Here is a 21,346-nt window from a genome sequence, read left to right as displayed (position 1 = left end):
TATATGTATGTTCAAAAATGTTTATGATGTCAGGTGGTGATACTCAATGTAATACCATCACTTGAGAGATGTGAACAAAGGAGGATCAGGAGCTCAAACCCATTCTCAGCTACAAAGCCACTTAGAAAGGCAGCCCGGGCTATATGAAACACTGTCTCCGTATACAAATACAAGACATCTGGGTACATAAAGTCCAGTGGTAGACGCACTTGCCTGGCGTGCATTCCCAGCAACACACACACACACACACACCTTTAGATCTGTTTAGAAAAGTTTAGCAATCCTGGTCTGGAATACTTTAGTAGTGGCGCTCCCTGGTGTCCAAAATAAAGACTACATGTTCAGGCTGTGTAGCTTGGCTTCTTTAAATAGAATCATCTCCACTTCCAGAATTACTTCCTGAATCTTTCGTTTCCCCAAGACATATTTATTTATTATATAAGTACACTGTAGCTGTCTTCAGACACACCAGAAGAGGGCATCTGATCCCATTACAGATGGTTGTGAGCCACCATGTGGTTGCTGGGAATTGAACTCAGGACCTCTGGAAGAGCAGTCAGTGCTCTTAACCACTGAGCCATCTCTCCAGCCTGAATCTTTTTTTTTTTTTTTTTTTTTTTGGTTCTTTTTTTCGGAGCTGGGGACCGAACCCAGGGCCTTGCGCTTCCTAGGTAAGCGCTCTACCACTGAGCTAAATCCCCAGCCCCCTTTTTTTTTTGTAAGATTTGATTTGCTTATATATGTGTATGTATTTGCTTCTCTCTCTCTCTCTCTCTCTCTCTCTCTCTCTCTCTCTCTCTCTCTGTGTGTGTGTGTGTGTGTGTGTGTGTGTGTGTGTGTGCCACATGCGTGTGGACGCCTAGAGAAGCCAAAACAGCGCATCAGATCCTGTGGAGCTGAATTACACCAGGTTGTGAGCCACCCAATGTGGGTGCTAGAAACTGAAACCTAGCCCTGTTCAACAGCTAAGCAATCTCTCCAGCCTCTGAATCCTTTTCTTTTCTTTTCTTTTTTTTTTTTTTTTTTTTTTTTTTTTTTTTTTGGTTCTTTTTTTCGGAGCTGGGGACTGAACCCAGGGCCTCGCGCTTCCTAGGCAAGCGCTCTACCACCGAGCTAAATCCCCAACCCCACATTGGGTCTCTTTACAGATGGTTGTGAGCCACCATGTGGTTGCTGGGAATTGAACTCAGGACCTCTGGAAGAGCAGTCGGGTGCTCTTAACTGCTGAGCCATCTCTCCAGCCCTGAATCCTTTTCTTAAAAATACAGTGTACGGGGTTGGGGATTTAGCTCAGTGGTAGAGCCCTTGCCTAGGAAGCGCAAGGCCCTGGGTTCGGTCCCCAGCTCCGAAAAAAAGAACCAAAAAAAAAAAAAAAAAATACAGTGTGTGTCCTTTTTCCTCCTTGGGCATCTGAAGGCAAGATGGGTCACCAGCAGCTCTACTGGAGTCACCCGCAGAAGTTGGGCCAGGGTTCTCGCTCTTGCCATGTCTGCTCTAAACACCACGGTCTGATCCGTAAATACAGGCTGAAATGTGCAGACAGTGCTTCGTCAGTACGCGAAGGACATAGGCTTCGTTAAGTTGGACTAAGCGACCTGAATGGATGATTCGACTGTCTACCCAGTGATACCAATCATGCTAGTCTTTGTGCACACAGAATAAAAAAAAGTGAAGGCCTCAAAAAAAATACAGTGTGTGTGTGTGTGTGTGTGTGTGTGTGTGTGTGTGTGTACACTCACCCAGAGGAGCCATTGGTATGCCTGTGAAGGTCAGAGAACTTTGGGATTCAGTTCTCTCTATTATGAGGATAACTGGGAATTTACCTCACTACGTAGACTAGGCTGGCCTCAAACTCGGGGAGATATGCCTGTCTCTGCCCCTAGGCCCCTTCTTGCCTTTTTAAAGATTTATTTTATTTTATACATATGAGTGTTCTGCTTGTCTACTTTTATTTTTTTTCTTTCTTTCTTTTTTTTTTTGTTCTTTTGGTTGTTGTTGTTGTTGTTCTGCTTGTCTAAATGGCTATACACTGAGTTCATAAACCAGAAGAAGGACTTAGGTCTCCTGGAACTGGAGTTCCATGGTTGTGGGGTGCCGTGTGTGTTCTGGGAACTGAACTCAGGTCCTCTGGGAGAGCAGAGCAGTAGGTCCTAACCACTGAGCCACCTCTCGAGCCACCCAACCCCACTTCTTGACTCTTACTGTCAGTCTTCACCCATTTATTCAGTGTCTACTGAGCATCTGCCCAGAATAACCACGTCCTACCCTCACAGAGCTTGGATTTTAGGGAGGATATACAGATACATGTGAAGAGAAGTAACTTGGTAATGTCTTGAGAGGAAGTTGTACAAGAGTAGATGAGAAATGTGTAGAAAAAGTAATTACTTTTCCTAGCAGTAGCCAAGGAGGCTGTGCAGAGGCACAGTTTGGGAGGGCAAGAGGCAAGCAGGCAGCTTCAGACCGCCTAGATTCCTACCTTAAGTGTGTGGTTTCTAAGCAAGTCAGTCAACCTCCCTGACCTTGAAATCTCTCTCTGGCCTTAGCTTTTCCTCTGAAAAAGGAAGGGCTCTATAAGGCTCAAATGACTTAAAGCTGTATGGTAGCTCATACCCGAAATCTCAGTACTTGAAAGGCTGAGGCAGCAGAACTGCCATCATTTCAAGGCCAGCCTGTGCTACTTAGTGAATTCCAGGCCAGCCTGGTCTCAGAATAAGACGCCATCTCAACAAAAAATAGTAGATGATTTAATGTGTATAAAGCAATCAGGACAGTGTCTAGCATAATATGCTCAATAAATATGGACCTTACCAGGAACATCAGAACTATTAAAGGATTACATCAACGTTGAGCAGTTGACAACTTTCATCCCAGCACCTGGGAGGAGAAGCAGGCGAATCCGTCTGAGTTTGAGGCCCACCTGGTCTACAGAGCTAGTTCCAGGACAGCCCTGTCTCAACAAACAAACATACATCAGAGAATTACACCAAGATAACTACACATGTTAGGTGTTACAATGCACACCCATAACCCAGGCACTCAGGAGGTAGAGGCAAAAGAGTAAGGAGTTGAAGTTCAACCTTAGCTTCAGAATGAGTAGGAGGCTAAACCATGAAACCCAGTCTCAAAAACAAAAACAACAAAATCAACTAAATTTATAGGCATCGAATCATTCTGATGATAACCCTGAGAACAGATTGAAAAGGAAGAAGCTAGACGGGTGAGGTAGTCAGAGAGACATACACAGAAAACCCAGCTCACCTTGTTAATTTAACTTAATTATTGTTTGTGTGCACAAGTGTTTTGCCTTCATGTGTCTGTGCATCATCTGAGTGCCTACCGCCTGTGGTGGCCGGAAGAAGGCGTCTGGTAGAGGTGGTTTTGAGCCACCTCGTGTGTTCTGGGAACCAAACCTGAGTCCTCTGTAGATGCAGTAAGGACGTCACCTCTGAGCCAGCTTCACTGTATTAGATGGGTGACCTTGAGCAGAACATTAACAATAAGTATGATTGAGCAATAATAAAAGAAAAGAAAGGATCTAGATTTGTGATGTATTTGGTGATTAATTGGCTGATCAGGTAAGTCATCAAAATTGATCACAATTGGGGTTGGGGATTTAGCTCAGTGGTAGAGCGCTTGCCTAGCAAGCGCAAGGCCCTGGGTTTGGTCCCCAGCTCCGAAAAAAAAAAAAATTGATCACAATCAACTAATGGCTATGACATTAGAAAGCATTTTTTTTCTTTCTTTTTTCCTTTTTATTTCTTTGTTGTTGTCATTTTGGGTATTTGTTGTTTTTTGGTGGGTTTTTTTTTTTTTGAGATGGTTTATCTGTGTAGCCCTGGCTATCCTCCTGCCTCTGCCTCCCAAACGCAAGGACTAAAGGCGTATGCTACCACTGCCCACAACTTTTTAAATTATGCTGTTGGTACATGCCTTTACTACCAGTACTTGGGAGGCAGAGGCAGGTGGATCTCTCTGAGTTTGAGGCCAACCTGGTCTACAAAGCAAGTTCAGGACATCTAGGGTTCAATTAATTAGAGAAGCCCTTTCTCAAAAAAACAAGAAAAAAACTTGTACTGCTGGTTTTTGAGTGTAGAGCACCCTTGATTTGCTATGTAGCCAAGAATGACCTGGAACTGCTCCTCCTGGCTTCTCCTCCTGAACACTGCGATCACACGTATATGCCATCAGACCCACCTGGAAATGTATACGCCATCCAGAAGGCGCTGTGGTATTATGTTCCATGCCAATTATCCCTTCAACAAATATTCTCTGAGCCAGGCACTGATAAACATAATTTATTGCCCGCATTGAGCATGCCTCACATAATTAACATCCACAGTGATATGACAATGTCATATAACTCTGATTCATCTTATAAAGGTTTAAATTATGACTGACAAATCCTATTTTTCCTACATGGAGCCATGGTTTTAATCTATAAAATGAAGGGAGATATTTTCTACCTCAAGGAGTTCTTATATAGATTTAAAAAGTGTAAAGCATATTTAAGTTATGCTAAAATTACAACTTGTTCAGGGTCACATAGAAAGTAAATAACAGGGCTGGAGAGATGGTTCAGTGGTTAAGAGCACTGACTGCCCTTCCAGAGGACCTAAGTTCAAATTCCAGCAACCACATGGTGGCTCACAACCATCTGTAATGGGATCAGATGCCCTCTTCTGATGTGACTGAAGACAGCGACAATATACTCACATACATAAAATAAATAAATCTTTAAAAAGAAGAAGAAGACAGCCAGATGTGGTGGTACACAGCTTTGTCCCAGCACTCGGAAGGCAGAAGCAGGTGGCTCTCTGTGAGTTTGAAACCAGCCTGGTCTACAGATGGAGCTCCAGGACAGCCAGGGCTACACAGAGAAACCCTGCCTCAAAACAAAACAAAACAAAAAGCAAATGTCGAAGATAAAAATTAGAGGAGAGGGGCCATGTTGGCGCATAACTTTGATCCCACCACTCTGGATACAAAAGCAGGTAGATTTCTAAGTTGGAGGCCAGCCTCGTCTCCATAGTAAGACCCTGTCTTAGAACAAACATAACGAAGTTAGGGAAGAGGGGGAATACTGAATTATTTAGGCATCTATAGAATTGAATAGCTCCTGGGGAAGAGGAATTTCTCATAAAGGGATTGTGCCAGGTAGCCTAGGTACCACCCATCTCAAAAATGCAAAGGCGTCCTGCAGGGGAACAGGACAGCTATTGTTCTATCCGCCTGGGAGGGAGGACTCTCCTGGCATGATCACTGTACCCACTCTCTCCATCTACTGGGTTCCTCAAGAGAGTTCAAAAGCAATGACTTTAGCTTTGCTTAATTTGTCACCTCCCCTGTTAGTTCTCTCTGCTGTCTCCCATCTTTCCTATCAAAGCCCACAAAATGGGACAAGGAAACTGCCATCAGTGGTACGGATAAAGAAAGTAGTGAAGAGACTGTCTGTCTCTCTGGCTGACTGAGACAGGCCAAGAGGAGCCCAAAGAAGGCTGAGTTCCCTGAAGCCACAGTTTAAGGTTAGCCAGTAGGGGCAAAGACTGATTCTCCGAACACCCTGTGGGCATTGGTGAACCGCAAAAGCTGGGGTTTACCAGGGACTAAAGGTGAGAAGACCTGTGTGGAAGGCAGCGGAGCTCGGGTGAGATCACCCAGGACATTTCTATCCCTGTCTCTGGACCCTTCATAAGAGCAATGGTCACTTTAGCATTTTGACTTAAGAAACAGAGAAGGGTGCTCATTTGTTGTTCCAATGGCCGATTTGCCAGTCCACGGGTGTTACTTCACCTGCACAGTCCCCCAAGGCATTTGTCATTCACATTTTAAAACGAAACTATGACTCAGAAAGTAGCTCTGTGGTGTACTCTTGTCTTTGTGTGATACCTGTTGAAGATGTCTGTCTGTCTGTCTGCCTGCCTATCTCTGTTTCACTGTGTAGCCTTAGCTGAATTCTGAAAGTAGACCAAGCTAGCCTCCAACTCACAAATCTACCTACTTAAGAGGTCTTTTTTTTTTAGATTTATTTTTTATTTTATGTATATGAATATTTTTGCCTGCATGTGTGTATGTGAATCATGTGTGTGTCTGGTACCTAAGGAGTTCAGAAGACGGCATCTGGGCCCGGAGTTCCAGGTGGATTTGAGAACCTGGGTCCTCTGGAAGGGCAGCAAGTACTCTCCAGCCCTCAGGTTTCTTTTCTTTTTTTCTTTTTTCTTAAGATTTATTTATGTAAATGAGTAGTGTAGCTTTCTTCAGACACACTAGAAGAGGGCATCAGATCTCATTACCGATGGTTGTGAGCCACCACGTGGTTGCTGGGAATTGAACTCAGGACCTCTAGAAGAGCAGTAGGTGCTCTTAACCACTGAGCCATCTCTCCAGCCCCAGGTCTCTCTTTTCTAATAATATCAGAACGGGGTCTTCTGCCCTCTCCACTTCATTGTTGGAATGTAAAATTATGCTGGGCAGCCAGCAGACTACATGAGTATGCACTGAGGGGGCTGTGGAGAGATGACTCAGATGGTAAAGTGCTTGTGAAAGCATAAAGACAAATTCAAATCTCTGTGGCACCCAAGTATACATAGCACAATGGCGTGGACTTGCAATCCCAGTCCTGGGAGTAGCAGACAGGAGGATCCCCTGGACTTGCTAGCCATCCGGTCTAGCCCAGCTGAAGGTGGAAAGTGACTGGGGAAGACACCTGACTTTAACTTGTGGCCTACACACACACACACACACACACACACACACACACACACACACACACACTGAATTGAAGTGATGAATGCAAGACAGCGTGTGACTGGTCAAAGGCCCTTAGATACATCACCACCAGGATTTGAATTCTAACAACTATTCTATCATGGATAATCTACCCCACTCCACGCCCCAAAAAAACTTTTCAGAGGCAGAGACTGGTGTTCAAGGTCAGCCACAGTTCATCAGGCGTGGGAGCCTAATCACATGAAACAAACAACAAAAACAAACAAACAACTTCCCTATGTCCTCTTATTTCTAAATACCCAGGTCCTGTGGGTACCTCAGTTGTCTATAAGTATATGACATGCACCACTTGCATGAACTCACCTGAAAGCTCATGAAAGACTAGGAAAAAGACTATGGCGTGAACTTTCTCCAGTTTAGATTCTCCTCTTCCAAGAAGCCTTTCCAGATGGCTCTACCTCTCTGCCTACCTCCCCTCTTTTGGCCTTACTGACCCTTCTCACATCTGTAACACAAAAGTGGTTCCGAATCACCTGGATGCTGATGACTCTACACATATTAGTAATTTATTGAAGCAATTTCATTCCACAGATGTTTACCGAACACAAGTGTATGCTCGGACGTGCCTGCGCCAGGCCCAGTGGGTGGACACAGAGATGAATCAGACACAACCTCAAAGGACTTAACAGTTGGTAGAGGAGACAGACATTAGACACAGATACAATTTACTAGAACTCAAAACAGGATGACCTAAGTGATATTAAGGAACCATGAGCAATGTGCTATATGCATAAACCTCAATTACTTAATTATTATTCTCAGGAGTGCATTGCAGAAGGTCAGAGCTGAAGGGGCTCTCATCTGCCCCAACACCTTGTTTACCAGTCGGGGGAAGTTGAGACTCAGAAATGGGTAAGGGCATGGCCTAAAACCTTTCCAGTCTTAGTCCTGGGATTTCAGCTCCTCCTCTGGAAGCTTCGGGTGCAATAGTTCTATATTCCATCAAACAGATGTCTAAGAAAGTTCTCCCTCCTGGACGAAGGTAAGGCAAACCCAAGACACTCAGAGCCCAGGCGGCAGAGTGTGACCCTAAGCTGCCAGCCCAGCTCTCAATCTATTTACCCAGTGTTCTTTCTACCTTGTTCCTACCACGGTGCCCCTCAATTGATTCTAAATAAACAAGCTATTGCTTGTGGTGTTGGGGTACAGACCTAAACACATGACAAGCACGCATTCTATCACTGAGCGATAGCCTAATTTTCAAATATTTTTTCAGGATTTTGTTTCTGGTTTGTTGTTGTTGTTTGTTTGTTTTTTTGAAACCGGGTTTCCTGGCTGTTCTGGAATGTAGACCAGGGTGGCCTTGAACTCGAGAACTTTTTTTTTATTAAGGTAAGGTTTCATATAGCCCGGGTTAGCCTTAAACTTCTGAACTTCCTGCCTCTAACTCTGTAATGCTGAGACTACAAACGTGCTACCACACCTGGCTTGGAACATACTTTTAATGGCTTCATTGAAGCCACTTGAACGTGACCCTGTTATTTGGGGGATTCACAAACCTCTTTCCATTAAACACCAAGCACTTGTTCTGCACTCCCAAATTTCCTCTAGCCCCTCCTATTCTCCTCTCCTCATAGGGAGGAATTTGCCTGTGGACTGAAGAAGAAGAAAAGGGCCCACAAACTGCCTGAGCGATGAGAACTGGCTTCTGGAGGATCTGAGAACTCGCATTCAGTCACTCACTGACCAGCCTGAGTTCGATTGTCTGAATTTGACTTTCTATACAGTAACACAGCATAGACACCTATTCTGTTATCTCCACATCCTCTGGATGGAGAATTTTTTGTTGATTTTACAAAAAAAAAAAAAAAGATACTTGGAAACATTAAACTATTTGTCAGACCCGATCCACTTTATTTGGAGGGCCTCTGTAAGACGGGTTGTCTATCTCGAACTGTTTTCACTGCACCTTGCGGAGCTCTGCACTTGGTAGAGCACCCAGAAAATTGCTTTAAAAAATGTTGATTCTCCAGTAAAATTCTGCGCCCAAGGCCTGGGTTGGAAGCACCAGAGGGCGCCCACGAGGCCGCCCACTCGCTTGTCTCCAGGGCCCAGGCCGGACCTCAAGCCTGGGTGCGGTCCTACCGCTCCAAGCAGCCGCGCGCCAAGGCAAGATCAGGGAACAAGAAGAGCCCCACGTCTTCCCACGCCCCGCCCCCTCCCCAGGGCCCCGCGGAGCCGCGAGGTGCGGAACCACGACACGACATCCTGTTTTGGGGGCCCGCGCGGCTCCGCCTGCATCTCTGCTGATCATGTCTTTTCCCGGGGTGCTGACGGCAGCTGCCCTGCCCCCACCTCTATCTCCCCACCCTCCCCAGGGGTCTGGAACCTTCCCACTGCTGAATCACCAACACCCGGCACTCTCCCAAGGCTCAGGGCAGGGGTGGGGACTGCCCCAGCCTGACCCATTCCGGCTAATCCCTAGCCAGCCATGGCTACCTCTAGATTCCCGGGCAGAGCGGAAGGCATTTCTCAGCCTTCCCGCGGAGGTTGCGGGGCGGGGAGTGAGATACTAGGAAGAGAACAAATGCCCTGCGCCTAGCTTAGGGCCCCTGCTAGGGTGGGATGCCAAGTGAAAGTGGGGAGACCTGACCTTGAGAGGCCACACTCAAGGGGTCTCAGGGAGAAGAGTGGCGGGAAGCAGGGGGTGCAGGACTGTGCGGCGGGCAAAGCTTACAGAAGACCCCAGGCTGTGGAGGGTGGGGGAGGCCGCGGACTTCCTGGTCCGCCCCGCCCGGGCCGGCCCGCCCCCGCGCCCCGCCCCGGCCCCGCCGGCCCGTCCCCCACCCCCCCACTTCCTCCGGCCTCCAGCTCTCACTTCCTTCTTGAGCCCAGAGCCGCCGCCGCCGCCCCCAGCTCCCCCGCCGCGGGGAGGGCACCAGGTGAGGCCAGGGTCGGGCCTGGTGGGCAGGGGTCCTGGGAAGAAGAGTTCAGCCGGTCGGGACTGAGTACCCACGAGCCGGGGAGTTTGCAGGAGGGAGGACGAGGGCGGGAGGTTTTCGTTCACTGCAAGTTGGGCGGGCGCGGCAGGCCGGGCGGGGACAGCGGCCACCGCGAGCCGATCGCTGGTGGCTGGGTTGAGTGTGGGATCCCAGGGACAGCGCGGGCTTCTGCTGTCTGCGAGGGACCCCTGAGATCCGAACCGTGAGAGGCTCGGAAGTGGGAAAGCGCTGAGCTGGTGAGGCTGGGACTCTGCGGTGGGGTGCCCTCCGAAGTTGTGGGGGGTTGTTCAGTAGTGTGTGAAAGGAAAGGGCCTCTGGGCTGCAGAAGGCGCGCTCTCTGCTCTGCAGTTGTGACATTTGTGAGACTGGGGTGTGGGGGTTGGGGGGCGGTGTCTGGGGCCTCTGAAGTCTGAGACTGCAGAGAAAGGTCTCACCCGGGAAGGTCGGAGCCAGTCCATAGCTACACTGTTGCTGCTGAGGATGCGGTGGGGGAATCCCCATTCCCTCTCTCAGTTTTTTTCTGAGCCAACCTCTTTATTCCTATCCCATGCAACAACAGGTATTTAGTGAACACGTCTGTTGTGTCTATCTGACTCAATCTGGCCTTGCTTTTTTTTTTTTTTTTTTTTCCCGGATAAACCTAGGAAGGAAAGGGCCTCCATACCGATAGTCGCTGACAACTTACGGGACTTTGAGAAGCAGCTGGAGTTCTGACTTAGGGGAATGATTGAGAGCTCTTAAGACGTCTCCCTCACCTGAATTCCACATACTGTCTTCCTCCACTCTCCTTCGTGTCTACCACATTCTCCTTCAGTTTCTTTTCCCCCAGTCACATTGATGTATGCAGGCCCTGATACATTTACTCTGCCCTGTTGTTTTCTGCTCAGTTCTCTGCTCTCTCCCCATTCCATCTCTTCCCATCCTCTGACTGCCACACACATCTCTCCCCATTTTGTTTCTGTCTTCCCTGCCGCCCTCAGTCTTTCTCCTTTCCTTGGTCTGTACTCTAACTTTGGTGTCAGAAACTGCTTTAGACTTGCTGACTTTAGGAGCCTTTTTCGAGCCTCTTTAGCTTAGTGGAGATGCTGGCTGCAGCCTTCCAAGGATGGAGATGATTAAAGGGCTGGAAACATGTGCACACGCGCGTGAACATGCAAGTTCTGGTGTGTCAACATCTTTATCTCTTAGAGACAAAATAACTATCTGCCCTCAGCCTTGAGAAGTCCCAGAGCAGAAGCCGGCAGAATGAAGGGAACCTGCGGTGGGTGACACTGTGGTTAGGCAGGGGAAGCAGTCTGTAGCAGCCAGAGTTGAGTGACACAAGAATAAGACTAGTTAGAAAGTCCATGGGAAATCAAACTACCCTGATTCTTCCCAGTCTCCTAGCACTTACTGATTCTAAGGAGTGGGGAGAGTGTGTTGGGCCATTTGGTCTGCTAGGAAAAGGAAGGGGGCAAAGGCAAGATTCTGGAGGGAAAGCTGCAGCAAGTCTAACTTAAGTCTCTACTGTTTTTTTAAAATTTTGATCAGGAAAGGGCTTCGAGGCAAGGGTGTTTGTCCTTCCTCCCTGCTGCTCGGTGGGGACTGCAGACATTGGGTATCTACATTTTCTGGTGTGTGTCAATGCCTTCACTGGGAGTTGTACTGACCCTCCTGTCTTTAAGCATCCGTGATGTTCTCTTCTTACCAAGGTCTCTATTCCCGCTCTCTGAGGGGTTTCTCCAAAGTCTAACGTAGTCTGTCCTGGCCCTGTAAGTGCTTGTCTCCATTCTGGAGCCCCTCCTCAGCCTTTGGATTACATGCTCAGATTTTGTTTGTCTCTGCCTCCACTGCTCTTCTTCTCTCCATGAGAATAAAGAGAAGTGGAGGAGAGCAAATGTCACATTTGGGGGATCGTCGAGCACAGCTAAATTTAAGAGCTAGGCTCCTTCCCTTTCCTATCCTCTTACCACCTCACAGTTGTCCCTCTCCCATCAATTGTTCCTTCCTCTGGGCCTGCCCTTCTCCACCTGTCTTTCCTACTCTCATTTCTGGGAGGTACAGAGGTTTGGCCCCACGGAGGAAATCCAAGGGATCTGTATTAAATCCCAGCTCGGGAAAGGATGTGCATACGGCACATTTTCTTGGCATCACAGCTCAATAAAAGTCGTCAGGAGCCCTGATTCTTAGCTTGACAAACCAGTACTGAGTTTAGCATTTGGTATAACTAAGCAACCCACAAGGCTCCGAGAGCAGAGATAATGGTGGCAGTAACAGGGTTTTTTTCTCTTAGGCAAGATCTGGCCACATTGGAAATTTGAGCTAATTGCAAGAAGAGTGTGACCAGGATGGGAGGAATCTAAGTAGGAAAACGCTGTGGATGGTTAAGGTAATATGAGAAGTGGTAGGGTGACGATGCTGCTCGTCCTGCTTAGCAGTCTGGGCTATGGAGAGTCGCTTCAGGGAAGATGTTAAGGCAGATGATAGTAGCTATTGAGGGGCTATGAGCAAGAAGATACAAAAGGCTGTGGTTATATGGGCAGCTGTGAAGATACGGGTGATAGTAGCTGGAGAACAGAGAATACAGAAGGGTGCTGGGCACAGTCTGAAAAACCTCTTCTTTCATGTAGCGTCGATCCATTAGAGGTGAGGTTTGTAGGGGTCTGTGAGAGGACCTTCGAAGGGAAACCAAAGACAAAGCCTGGGCCACCTCCCCAGATCAGACTGGTTTTCCTGTCCAGGGTCCAGCTTCCTCTTTTGTCCTCATCTCACATGGGGGGAGGGCATGTCCCTAGGAGCTAAAGACCAAAGGAGGAGCTTCTCAGCTAGGACAAGACCAGGGTAGCTGGCTGTCCAGTAGCACACTGTTAATGCTAAACCATGAGCAGTACAAGCTGCACTGGGGCTGGGAGGCTGGATAGCTTAAAAGCAAAAGGATGCAGATGGATTTCAGCCTGACTCCTTTGGCCCATTGCTTTATCTATTGAGATTTCTGTATATATATTATGTATGGGTGTTTTGCCTACATATGTGTATGTGTACCATATCCATGCCTGATGCCCACGGAGGGTGTCAGATCCCCTGGAACTGGAACTCTATGGACCTGTGAGTCACCCTGTGGGTGCTGGGAATGAAAACTGGGTCCTCTGCAAGGACAAGTGCTCTTAATCCCACTAAACCATCTCTCTAGCCCTCTCACCCATTACTTAAAGAAGCAAACCATGCTAGGGCCATCTTAAAGTCAAAGTTCAGAGTAAAGGTCTTCACCTTTTCTGCTTTGTGAGACAATCAGGCCAGAGGTTAGATCTGGTCCTCACCCTAAATTTGCAACTAAGTCTTTGTATCAGTCTGGTCAACTGAGTATCTCTTGACTCTATTTTAACATTAAGTTGCAAACCAGACCTGGTGGTACACACCTTTAATCCCAGTGCTTGGGAGGCAGAAGCCCACCTGGTCTGCATATCAAGTTTCAGGCTAGCCAAGGTGACATACAGTAAGACCGTTTCAGAAAAACGGCTTACGTTTTCAGTGCCTCAGACCCATCCTTCATGTCTCAACAGCCTTGATCTGAGCAGGTTAGAACTGTCGCTCTTTATTCAAAGTACAAAGATTGCTGTAGGTGGACAGATAAAAAGGCAGTAATGCTGGGATCTTGTCTCAGGACTCCAGGATGGGCTGTATACCTTGCCCTCTGCCCCAGCTGTGTGCCCACTAACAGTGGAAAATAGATGTAGCGTTTCCTCCCCGTTTATTTTTTCCCCTTTGTGGAAACCCCCTCAGACCTTGGGTGGCACACTTAGAGGACTAGGAAGCCCTGGGTTTCTCTGTTTTTAAGGTAGGGGACAGGATTGCAAGGTTGGCACTCCCAGCCTCATGTGAAGTGAGCAAAGGAAGTGCCACTTCACAGACCCAGAGGTTGCTGAGCTGCTGCTAGGCAGGGAGAAATAAGCCAGTGTGTGAGCCTTCCTCTGTGTGGCTGGGTGGGGGAGGGGCGGCCTGGCTCCCCAAGCTGGAGCTGTCCTGTCTCTGGGGCTCACCCTTTGTGGAACATCCTGAGTGCTGGGATGAGCATGGGACAGACTTAGTGAAGCTGTCTCAAGTCTCTGTGCCCTCAGCTCCAATGCCTTGTTTCTTCCTCCTCTGTAGTCAGTCCCTAGAAAGTAGCATCAAGTCTCTCTTACCCTACCTACCATAGTCCAAACTCCTCTGTGCTGGATCCCAGAGGTGGAAAAGGACAAAAAGGGAAGAGTCCTTCAGTGTGGGCTTTTTTTTTTTTTTTCCTCTTTTTTCCCCTTTCCAGACAGGGTTTCTCTGTGTAGCCCTGGCTGTCCTGGAACTCACTCTGTAGACCAAGCTAGCCTTGAACTCAAGAGTTTTAGTGCAGTGCCTCTGTCTCCAGAGTGCTGGGATTAAAGGCATGTGCCACTACACTGCCCTCAGGACTTTCCCTTTCTCTTCTTTAAGACTGGGAACTGGGTTCTCTTGGGTTCTTCCCTGCTGCTGCTGAGAAGGGGTAGAAAGAGCCTCAGCCCTTGGCCTGGTCCCAGGCCCACACTGACCTCATGTCTCCCCCAGCTTCCTCCTCCCAGCCCAGCTGCAGTCAGCTGCATCCCCAGTGTGAGCCTCCTTGTTTTACCTACAAACAAACAAGCAAACAAACAAACAAACTTGCAGTGCCCCGTCCCTGGCCTGGTTGTCTTTGGCCAAAGGTCTGCAGCTATTCCCATCTAATCCTTGGCCTGTCTTCTATTTTTTCTTCCCATTTTCTTCAGCCCCTTTGAATTACCACTGCCTGACTTCTTACTCTTAGCCGAGGACAGAGCAATCTAGTTTGTGCGACCCTAACTTTCTGTTTCTCTTGAGCGAGGAAGAAGTTGGCTACCTTTGTCCAGTGTCTCTTGGACATAGAGGCTTTCCTTGTTCCTAGTCTCAATGTCAGGATTGATTGGGGGGAGGGGGTTGTATGTCACTCTGCAACTTCTGTTCAGCCTTGTGCCGGGCTTCTACACATAAACGGGCTTTCCTGCCCACAGATCATCCAGTAGGTAGGTGTTGAGCACGAACAGAACAGTCACTACTGGGAAAGGTAGAAGGAGGGAGCCGTGATAGACTGGAGAAGGTGCGAACAGAACTGAGCCCAGATGGCTGGAAGAATCGGAAGGGTACACAGCATTCATAGGAGCTGAGCTCTTGTGTGCACAGAGGGACAGGTTAAGCTCATTGTAGTTTGTTTTGTTTTGTTTTGTACTGACGGCCACATGTGCTGTACTCAGCTAGTGAGTCAGAAACAAGGCAGGACTTTTCCCTCTTAAGATTTCCCAGTTAAGAACAAGAGATAAGATTCTGACCAGCATCCACATGAAATAGACAGTTAGACTTTGGATCAGTGAAGTCACTTGTGACTTGTGACTTGGATTGGGACACACACACACACACACACACACACACACACCCCACACACACCTTGGGTTTTTCAAGGCAGGGTTTTTCTGTGTAGCCCTGACTGTCCTGGAAGTTACTCTGTACACTTGGCTGCCTTCCAACTCAGAGGTCCGCCTGCCTCCACCTCCCAAGTGCTGGGTCTAAAGGTGTGTGCCACCAGCACCCAGCTTGTACGAAACATTCTTGGCGTAGGCCGCAGCAGCGCTGGGCCCTTTTCAGTATTGCTTGTGTTTGGGGGTAGAGACTTACACAGGTCACTTTGCAGAGGTAAGGGCTGGGATGTGCATTCTCAGTAGGGAAGGTTGCAAAATACTAAGAGCCTTCTTTGTGCAGGCTGTAGGATTACACTTAACCCATCTTTTAGAGCCCATGCTTCCCCTCCCCCACTCCCAGTTGGGACACTTCCCCTGCTCTAACTGCCACAGAGATCAGGCAATCAGGCAAACATCAGTACTTCCTTTTCCTCCCCCTTCTGGACCTGCCTAGGACACACCCCAACGCCAGGGCTCACTGGATGCAAGCTGAACTCAGGGACCAGACTCACCCTCCTGCCCCATGAGCTAAATTCTCACACTAACCCCTCCAGAGCCATTTCAAGCTAATTAGCAGGATTTTTTTTTCTTTTTTGTTATTCTCCACTAGTCTCAGTTGGGGCAGGCTTGAGAGGGACCCATCCTACTCTTCAGAAGCACTGTCCCAACAGATCAGAAGGCAGTGGCTGTACAGTCCTGTGTGCTTAGCCCTACACTCACGGCTTTTCTGTGGTTGAGTGTACAGAAACCCAGCCTGCTATTTAAGGGGGCTTCTACCACTTATGTACAGAGAAGGAGATCCACAGCCAAAGCAGAGTTAAAGGACTTTAACGATGCTATGGAGCCTTATGGAGTGGTGAGATTTAGCCTAGGCCCAGAAGAATCAGGAAGATTCGAAAAGGGAAAGGGAATATCAACAGAAAGAAACACAAGCATAAAATCTGAGAGACAAGAATGACTAGGACTCGACAGGTGTGGTGCTGCCCACCTTCAATCCCAGCACTTGGGAGGTAGAGGCAAGTAGATCTCTGAGTTCAAGGCCAACCTGGTCTACAAATTGAGTTCCAGGCTAGCTAGGGCTATACAATGAAGCTGTCTTGAAAAAAGAGGGGAGGTGGGGAAGAGGAGGAAGAAGAGGAAGAGGAAGAGGACTACTGAGACTTGCTTTACAAACACCATTGTAGGGGCTGGAGAGATGGCTCAGGGGTTAAGAGCACTATCTGCTCTTCCAGAGGTCCTGAGTTCAAATCCCAGCAACCACATGGTCACTCATAACCATCTGTAATAGGATCCAGTGCCCTCTTCTGGTGTGTCTGAAGACAGCTACAGTGTACTTATAATATAATAAATAAATCTTTAAAAAAAAGAACACCACTGTAGACCCTTTTGGGGCAAGGAGCTAGGAACTCATACTAAGGACCTATCTCATGCACATTCCATATATTAATGCACTTAACCTTTATAGAACCCAGTGAGATAGTACTGTTATAGCCACATTCGAGAGATAAGGAAACTGAAGATTACAGAGGCAATCCATCCTAAGTCCAGGGTCACACAACTGATAAGTGGTGGGAAAAAGAGTTTAAGTCCAGGTCTGTATTATTCTAAAACCCCTAACATTATGATAATCTTTGAATGACAAAGTGAGAGCCCAGGCATGATCTCAATGAGTTAAACTGGGTATAAAAGCCCAAAACAAGTTGTCGTCATTGGCTAATGTATAGACCCTCAAGTAGAATTTATTTGCTAAACCAAGTGGGTTTTTTGTTTGTTTGTTTGTTTTTTGGGGAGTTATTATATTTATTACAAGGGAGTAGAATTCTGGAAATTGAAACTGGCCTTTTGCCCATGCTAGGCAAGTGTAATACCACTGAGCCACATTCTCTTATATATTTGGTTGTGAGCCTAGCCTTTAACGGCTGAGCCATCTCTCCAGCCCGTGAGCCACATTCTCAACAGTTTTTTGTTTTTGTTTTTTGTTTTTCTTCCCCCCCTGCAGCACTGGCAATCTTTTCTTCCTATTTGACATAAGTTAGGCCCTATAGTGTAGAGTTTAAGTACTTAAAGGAAGCTTATCTGACCCACTTCAGCCAAAGACTTTCAGAGAAAAGAATTGCCATACAGCTGGAGATAGAGCACCATGGTAGAGCACTTGTCTAGCACGTGTGAAGCTCTAGGTTCAATCCTCAGTAATGCTAACAATGACCCAAGAAAAAGAAAGATATTAAAGAGGAAACGAGACTAGTTTGAACTGGAAGTAAATAGGGAGGAACTAGATAGATACCACTCACGCATGAGCATATGTCATGAGCACAACTCTAGGGGTGGAAGGCTCTGCTTTTGTCGCTGCTGATGTACATAGTACACGACAGTTTCAAAAGTATATTGCACTCTTTGTATCCCCATGAGGCCAGGAAGGCAAGTGTTATGACTATTGCTGTAGCGATGAAGAAACTGAGGCTGAGGTAAAGGAGAATGACTAATTTGTCTAAGGCTCCACAGTTATCTGGGAGCCATCTGATACAATGAAAAAAAAAGAAAAAAAAAAAAAAACTTGGGACTTTGGATCACAGAGCCAAGTTTGTGTCCTGGCCTCCCATACTCTAAATAGCTGTGTGAGGTTAGATTACTTCTAACAGTTCTGAGCTTTGTGTCTCTGTTTGTAAGATAGAAGTCCTACAAGTAGGTTGTTAGGAGGATTGGGTAACGTGTGCCATGCTATCCGTAAAGACTTGGACCACATGCAGGTGAATCAGGATCAGCAGGTGACCTCCACAGGTTAGACTCAGGTGTCTGGTACTCTTGGTCATATGGCCACACCTTGTTTTGCACAGTAACTCATTCATAATCCTTTTCCGGTGTCAGGGCCCTCTTCCCTTGCCAGCCGGAAGCTGCTCTCCCTCCCCACCCCTTTGAGGGCTGACTTACTGATTGCTGGTTGATAATCAACCCCCAGAGAGCCTGTTGTACTTTTAGTCTCTTGGGGCTGTGACTGCTAGCCAGAATTCCCTCTTGCCTTCCTGTCTGTTCAGCCCATTGCTGCAGTTGAGGGGTCTTCGCCTTACTGCCACTTCATCCCTTCTGTATGGACCTGAAGATTTCAGGCCCAGGAATTCTTCTGTGGATTATTAGTGGATACAACTAATGACCCTTGTTAGGATACAAGAAAACAGATTTCATTCTGAAGTTTTCCTATGTGTGTATATTTCATACTTGGCTCATAGTTGCCCCCGGTTCCCTCTCTTCACCCCTCCTCTCGACACATTGCCCTTCCTCTTCCCAAGTAGTTCCCCTTCTGCTTTTATGTCTCTCGATCTGTCTCCCCCCTCCCCCACACACACACACTTAAAATATCTTTTCCTCTGTAGGCCTAAGTCTTTTTTTGTTTGTTTGTTTTTGTTTTTGAGACAGGTTTTTACTATGTATCTCTGGTAGGCCTAGAACTCATTAGGTAGACCAGGCTGGTCTCAGACTTGCATAATCCACCTCTGCTGCCCGAATGCTGAGATGGCTGGTAAACTTACCACTTGCAGCTTGTTTTACTTCGCCCACCGAGTGCCTTTGTCGTAGACTTTTTAAGACTCACTTTTTACCTGTATTCCTGTCTATCTGTATGTGTTTGCATACAAGTGCCAGTGCCAGAGGCATAGGCTTCCCTAGAGCTAGAGAGACAGGCAGTTGTGGAGCTGCCCGGAGTGGGTGGGTGCTGGGAATTGAACTCCAGTGCTGCAAAGCAGTACCTACTCTTAACTGCTGAGCCATCTCTCCAACCCCAGACTTTCTACCTTCATTTCCTGAAAAGAGAAACTGAGGCCCAGACGAATAAATGTCTGGTGCTTGGCTGCAGTGAGTCAGAGAGCTGCATTAGAATTTAGGTCTGTGGTCTTGCAGTCTGAGGCTCTCTACTATCCAGGAGGGCCTTTATATACATCTGCTGCCCACTCTGAGGGATAGCTGTCTGACTGTCCTGAAGTTGAACACTCATTCATTGGATGGAAATCCTGTTAGTGGGAACGTGAGAAGTAACCCCATCCCATAGTACCATCTCCCTCCCAGCTGGTTCTAGAAGCCGCCGCAGTCTGGGAGAGAACCAGCACCAGGGTTTGGGTCCACTGAAGCTCCACAGCACCGGAGTTCCTTCTCTGCTGCCGGACGAGGGATTGCCCTGGTGCCATCATGCATATCGACTTTGAGTTTTGAGGCTTTGGAGCAAATATTGAGAGACTGGACTAATGAGAGGCGTCCATAAGTAGTTATTTGATGAGCTAGCAGATCCCTGTATTAAGGAAGAATGAAAGTTGACCAGGTACTATCCTCAGTGTTTTAAAATAACTAATCCATAAAGTAAGGACATGCAGTAGGTATTATGTCTATTTTACAGGTAGAAATACTGAGGTTTAAAGAAGTGGTTTGTCCAGTGTCATTGCTAGAAACAGGGATTTGACCTTAGGCTGGTACCAGAGCTCATAATGCTGCAACTTTGCAGCATCTTGTCCAGTACCTCTCCTCATTTCCTTTTTTATCTGGGTGGAGACAGGGTTTCTCTGTGTAGCCCTGGCTGTCCTGGAACTCTCTCTGTAGACCAGGCCGTCCTCAAACCCACAGAGATAGGCTTGCTTCTGCCTCCCAAGTGCTGGGATTAAAGGTGTGCTGTCACAGCTGCCCAGCGTCTCTCCTTCCTCATGTTTGTATTAGGGATGCCGTCAAGATAAGTGAAGAAGTGGCTTTTCTGTCTCAATAGGTATAGGTCTCCTAAATGAAGAATGTCCCTCTCATCTCTCCACAGGTCACTACTTCCAGTGGGGTCCAGAAGAGGGAGGAGGCACTGCCTCCACGGTAGTAACTTTACAACACAATGCAGAGCATCAAGTGTGTGGTGGTGGGTGATGGGGCCGTAGGCAAGACGTGCCTTCTCATCTGCTATACAACTAATGCCTTCCCCAAGGAATACATCCCCACTGTGTTCGACAATTACAGCGCCCAGAGTGCGGTTGATGGGCGCACCGTGAACCTAAACCTGTGGGACACTGCCGGCCAGGAGGAGTACGACCGCCTCCGCACCCTTTCCTACCCCCAGACCAACGTCTTCGTCATCTGTTTCTCCATTGCCAGTCCACCCTCCTATGAGAACGTGAGGCACAAATGGCACCCAGAGGTGTGTCACCACTGCCCTGATGTGCCCATCCTCCTGGTGGGCACCAAGAAGGACCTCAGAGCCCAGCCTGATACCCTACGGCGCCTCAAGGAGCAGGGTCAAGCGCCCATCACACCACAGCAGGGCCAGGCGCTGGCCAAGCAGATCCACGCTGTGCGCTACCTCGAGTGCTCAGCGCTGCAGCAAGACGGTGTCAAGGAGGTGTTTGCCGAGGCTGTCCGGGCGGTGCTCAACCCAACACCGATAAAGCGTGGGCGGTCCTGCATCCTCTTGTGACCCTGGCACTCAGCTTGGAGGCTATCCCTTGTCCCCCTACCAATTGTGCCTTGGCGCCTTGTCTGCCCCCAGCTGTGCCTTAAGGACTAATTCTGGCACCCCTTGCCTGGGAACTCCCTGAATGCCTTTTATTCCTTAAGGAGGTACACAGGGAGAGGGGCTTTGGGCCCCACCCCACTCTGCTTGGGAATACCAAGTATTCCATGAGTTCACCTCAAACGGGTTGACCTTTCTAAGAGGCTAACCCAGTGCTCCCCTCCATTTCCTGCTACTGACCAGTTCATCCAGCTTTCCACAAAGTTGTTGCTGCCTGATGTGATGCCTCCTCAAGATAGGGGCTCTAACCTCTCTCTGCCTTAGCTCTTGGAGTAAGCTCTCCAAGATGTTCTCTCCCTCTCCCAAGGGAGGAGCCACAGAATCCTCAGAAGAAAAATGTGCCCTAACCTGCCCCATGTGCCCAGGACTTATGCGCCTGCTGACTGACTCAGGCCCCATGCTCCTGGGGGCCTTTCCTACCCCCATCAGCATCAATAAAACCTCCTGTCTCCAGTGGCCCCGGCTCCTCCCTGTGTGCTGGGCATTGGCGGGTGGGCATGAGCTAGGGCTCCCCAGAGACTGGGAACCTTTTGTTTCCTCTAAGAGGGGACAGAAGACAGTAGGCTCCATTGTGGTTCTTTACCACCACCCCTCAATTTCCCTAACAAAGCTCTGGGACCCAGCCACAGATGCCACCA

General features: G+C 48.0%; 1 protein-coding gene and 1 pseudogene across 5 annotated transcripts; both read left to right on the top strand.

Moving 5' to 3' along the window:
* The first annotated feature begins 1,385 nt into the window (after window positions 1–1,385).
* On the top strand, window positions 1,386–1,633 carry Rps29-ps1 (ribosomal protein S29, pseudogene 1; annotated as a pseudogene). Its single transcript, XR_015652314.1, has one exon. The product of XR_015652314.1 is annotated as a ribosomal protein S29, pseudogene 1, transcript variant X2 (transcript).
* A 7,969-nt stretch (window positions 1,634–9,602) lies between these two features.
* Rhog (ras homolog family member G) lies at window positions 9,603–21,164 on the top strand. 4 transcript variants are annotated; one of them, XM_087559027.1, is made up of 3 exons: window positions 9,603–9,668; window positions 12,001–12,096; window positions 19,968–21,164. In XM_087559027.1, the coding sequence occupies exon 3, from the start codon at window positions 20,037–20,039 to the stop codon at window positions 20,610–20,612; it is 576 nt and encodes a 191-aa protein (XP_087415153.1). In that variant the 5' UTR covers window positions 9,603–9,668; window positions 12,001–12,096; window positions 19,968–20,036; the 3' UTR covers window positions 20,613–21,164. The 4 variants fall into 4 exon arrangements, with proteins under 4 accessions (XP_087415153.1, XP_087415164.1, XP_087415159.1 ...); XM_087559038.1 differs by having other exon boundaries at window positions 9,603–9,964; XM_087559033.1 differs by lacking the exon at window positions 12,001–12,096 and having other exon boundaries at window positions 9,603–9,964.
* Window positions 21,165–21,346: the final 182 nt, after the last annotated feature.

Source organism: Rattus norvegicus, chromosome 1 (genome assembly GCF_021556685.1).
Source record: "Rattus norvegicus strain SHRSP/BbbUtx chromosome 1, alternate assembly SHRSP_T2T, whole genome shotgun sequence".
Lineage (NCBI taxonomy): Eukaryota > Metazoa > Chordata > Mammalia > Rodentia > Muridae > Rattus > Rattus norvegicus.
Note: the sequence above shows the minus strand (reverse complement) of the source record. Positions and strands in the feature narration are given on the sequence as shown.

What these genes read in the sequence shown, in the direction of transcription:
- Rhog (XM_087559027.1), top strand. Translation starts at nt 20,037, where the DNA reads ATGCAGAGCATCAAGTGTGTGGTGGTGGGTGATGGGGCCGTAGGCAAG.